Genomic DNA, 3,438 nt, shown 5'->3' with positions numbered 1-3,438 from the left:
CCTTATGTTTTGAGCACTTCAAGAAGGTAGTTTTTAAGTAAACAAACATGCCAAGAAAAAAGAAACACGTAGTGTTCGTACGTAAAAGCAAGCATGGAATTGGAAAGAAGTGCTTTCGCAATGATTGGCGCTTCTTGTTTTTTTTTATTCTGAGCTACCTTAAGTCCAATAACTATCGACGAGTTCGAGTTGAAAGGTTTCGGTCAAGGTCGTCAAAACCATAATAAACGTGACATAGTGCATGCAGTAGTTGACGCCTGCGCTTCTTCACAAAGTCGCGAAAACGCAGCACTCAGAGAAACCTTGCGTCAGGCAGAAGAAGAAGAAAACGAAGTTAACAAGCCGCTCGTGGGGGAACAGAAGGAACACCAGCTCAGAACAACAGGATCGCGGTGTCGAAGACAGCACTAGCCGGAAAACAGATAAGGAAAGGTAAATGTTTTTTAAGGAAAAGTTAAATTAGTTTATCGAAAACATTGTACGGACTTTGCTCCCAGTGGTTCGAAGATGCTGCGAAGACGGCGGTAGTTTTCTTGCTTCGCTTAGCTCACGTTGCCTATTTAAACGACTGAGAGCACTCGTGTGCAATGTTTCCGAGGTTGGTGTCAAGCGTATATTATTCTGTTGCTGGTTACCATTTATCAACGCGTAATTGCTGTGAATGCTTCATTGCTTTGCGCAAGACGCAATTGTATTCGAAAGGTCCTGCATGTTGTTACTGATTATACAGCAAGATAGCCCTTTCTTACCAGATTACGTGCACGGTGCGAATATTATAAAGTTTTTGAATACTGTTTGTGACAAAGCGGAGATGCATTACGTACGTAAATAAATAGCGTTGTCATTACACTGCCTGCTGCAACGCTACTGGGTTTCTTTTGTTTACGTGCTAATGATAACGTACGTTCTTTAAAGAGTTTAACATTCGCAACAGTTACATGCCGCCTTAACGTCCTCGTCGTCAGGCTATGTAGTCACTCACACAGTCGTCATTCGAGTATCTTGACGTTGTCGCCCTCACGCTGTCATAGACGCGTGTCATTAATACCTGAATTGTAATTCCATCATCATTCCGTCCTCGTCCTAACGCCTTCGGCAGCTCCATTGTATGTTTTTAAAACCGGTAAGCACTCGAGAACCAGAGGCTAGCCTAGTAACTTAAGCAAAAACGCTGCAAAACTTTTCTTACGCGGAAATGCCATGGAAGAAGCGCGGCCTTCAAACCCCCATGTGATTTGTCGACATCGGGGAGTGAAAACGCCTAGGCCACGCCACAGCCTAGGCCTAGGCCCTTCCCGCTTAAAAATTCGCGTTACACACTCTTAACCGCCCTGCTGGTATTTTTTACCGCAATCGAACACTTATCATGACTGAAAAGAAAGATAATCATCGTAGCACATTACTCGATGCAAACGCCATATAGCCTCGCAGAGAAATATGCTTTCTTTCGCAGTGATTGAATGAAATGAACTTCGGGCGTTTCCGCAAGAGGTGATCACACTGCGGTTACGTACCCTGAATCGGTGCTATAAAAGCGTAGCGCTGGAGCAATCATTACCGACTGTTAGAACAGCTCTGTCTGGAAACTTACAGTCACTGACTCTTTTAAGAGAGAGCGAGTGTTTACCCGATCGAGGAAAAACAGCGCATGCAGTGTGTTTTTGTAGGGCCTCCAGCTCCGTGCAACACTTGCAGGCTGGGTCATGCGCATCAAGTTCCTCCTCACCGCGGCCCTAGAGAAAATACATGCAATAAGGAATGGCAAGCGTGACATGGACTTGGTTCGTCTTGTGCTCTTGGAGAACCTGGTGCAGAAGTTGACTGCTGTCCTGCAGAGTGACGAAAACTGGGACGACGCCGAAGAAGCTGCAAACGGTGACGGCGCACGCGGCCATGTCGCAGTCGAAGCCCCTTCTGAGTTAGCTCGACGGTCCGCTGAGAAGCACAAACCGGAGCCCCAGAAAGGTTAGTAATTGTCTACACAACCAAAGGTTTGAGGTTACTAAGTTTCAAAGTTCACCTTCGGCACAACCACAATTTATAATTTTTCACTGTACTTCAGCAACCTCTACGTAAAACCTTCATTGGTTTACAAGCGGGAGCACACGTTTCCGAGCGCCCTACGCCAGCAAAAGATTTATGAAAGTGAAACAGGCCGGCTTTATTTTTCATTAACACCGCGGAAAGAGAAATATACAAAGCTGATGGTCTTAGTAGCACTATCGAAGTCGTAAGCGGGAGATATAATTCAGATTACCAGTGTTGGAATGTAGTACATTACTAAGATTTGTGCATCTTGGCGTGGTTTGAGGCTTTCATTATTATGTGCAAATACTTTTCATTGCCCGAAAACTCCTTAATTATTACGCATTTTCATTAGTAATATGGCTTAAGCAAGGCTTGTTTTCCTGGAACACACTTCAACTAGCCTAAAAGGAGCATTGATTACTGCACGCAAATATTTTTTATTGTGCAAGTAACACCTTGGTGATTCTTGCGCAGTTTCTTTTATAAATTCGCTATAATTAAACTTGCCTTATAAAACACACTTGAACTAGATTAGAAAAACGTGACCTTAATTATTGCTTCAAATATTTTTCATTGCCCAAGTAACGCTTTCATTTTTGCGCATTTTCATTAGTAATTTCTCTTTAATTAAACTTTTTTTTCTAAAACACACTTCAACTAGCTTAGAAAAATCTTTTTTACGCTTCTCTTTCCTGTAGCTACAGATGGACAATCGAAGCTAGCGCGACCTTGCGGCCAGATTTCACAGCAGCAAGGCAACATTCATCAATTTATCAGGGCGTTGGGCCTTCAACTCGCAAGCAAGAACGCTTTGGAGGAGGAGCTTGGTCCTGAGCCGGACATACAATTCTTGGATGACTAAGATGAGCCGCATAGGATGTGACGCTAGCACAACGTCATCGCTGAAGGATCTTCCTTTGTATTAAACCTATTCTGTCCCTCGTGATTCACAACGGGCTCTTGTCATAGAATATTGCAGCACGATAACAGCGTAATAAAGCACAAGAAGTAGAACATTTCTTGCTTAGCTTCGATTGTTTTTGCTACAGAAGGCAGGTAACGCACTAGGCTTTCGTTTAACTGCAATTTTTTTTTTGCAAGTATGAAATGCTTTTAGCTTCCGTTGTCGGCGAACTTGATCCAAATGCCAGAGCCGTTACCTGGGAACCCAAACGAGAACATCCGCGCAAGTCGCGAGAACAAAACGAGATCACACGGGAAACAAGTCAAACCTTTAAAAAATTCCGCCTCTGGCCCTGAACCCTTTATGCGGAGCCCCATTACATACGCTAGTTACTGCGAAAACAAGTTACAAAAAATATTCTTTCCGCGTTGTTCATGTTTGTTCACAATATCACTGAAGCTGTAAATTCTAGCACGCTGAAGTTTTCTTTGTCATCTGTAATAGCG

General features: G+C 43.5%; 1 protein-coding gene across 3 annotated transcripts; it reads left to right on the top strand.

The window, feature by feature from the left end:
- Positions 1–335: 335 nt before the first annotated feature.
- Positions 336–3,034, top strand: LOC142574394 (uncharacterized). Of its 3 annotated transcripts, none has more exons than XM_075683486.1 (3): positions 336–432; positions 1,696–1,965; positions 2,727–3,034. In XM_075683486.1, exons 2-3 carry the CDS (start codon positions 1,704–1,706, stop codon positions 2,888–2,890), a joined length of 426 nt encoding a protein of 141 aa, XP_075539601.1. In that variant the 5' UTR covers positions 336–432; positions 1,696–1,703; the 3' UTR covers positions 2,891–3,034. The 3 variants fall into 3 exon arrangements, with proteins under 3 accessions (XP_075539601.1, XP_075539602.1, XP_075539603.1); XM_075683487.1 differs by having other exon boundaries at positions 1,668–1,965; XM_075683488.1 differs by having other exon boundaries at positions 1,655–1,965.
- Positions 3,035–3,438: the final 404 nt, after the last annotated feature.

This window comes from Dermacentor variabilis, chromosome 3, assembly GCF_050947875.1.
Source record: "Dermacentor variabilis isolate Ectoservices chromosome 3, ASM5094787v1, whole genome shotgun sequence".
Taxonomy (NCBI): domain Eukaryota; kingdom Metazoa; phylum Arthropoda; class Arachnida; order Ixodida; family Ixodidae; genus Dermacentor; species Dermacentor variabilis.
This window is presented reverse-complemented; position numbering and strand designations above follow the sequence as displayed.

What these genes read in the sequence shown, in the direction of transcription:
- LOC142574394 (XM_075683486.1), top strand. Translation starts at nt 1,704, where the DNA reads ATGCGCATCAAGTTCCTCCTCACCGCGGCCCTAGAGAAAATACATGCA. An exon ending in CAAACCGGAGCCCCAGAAAG is followed by an intron (nt 1,966 to 2,726) that starts GTTAGTAATTGT and finishes TCTTTCCTGTAG; the next exon opens with CTACAGATGGACAATCGAAG.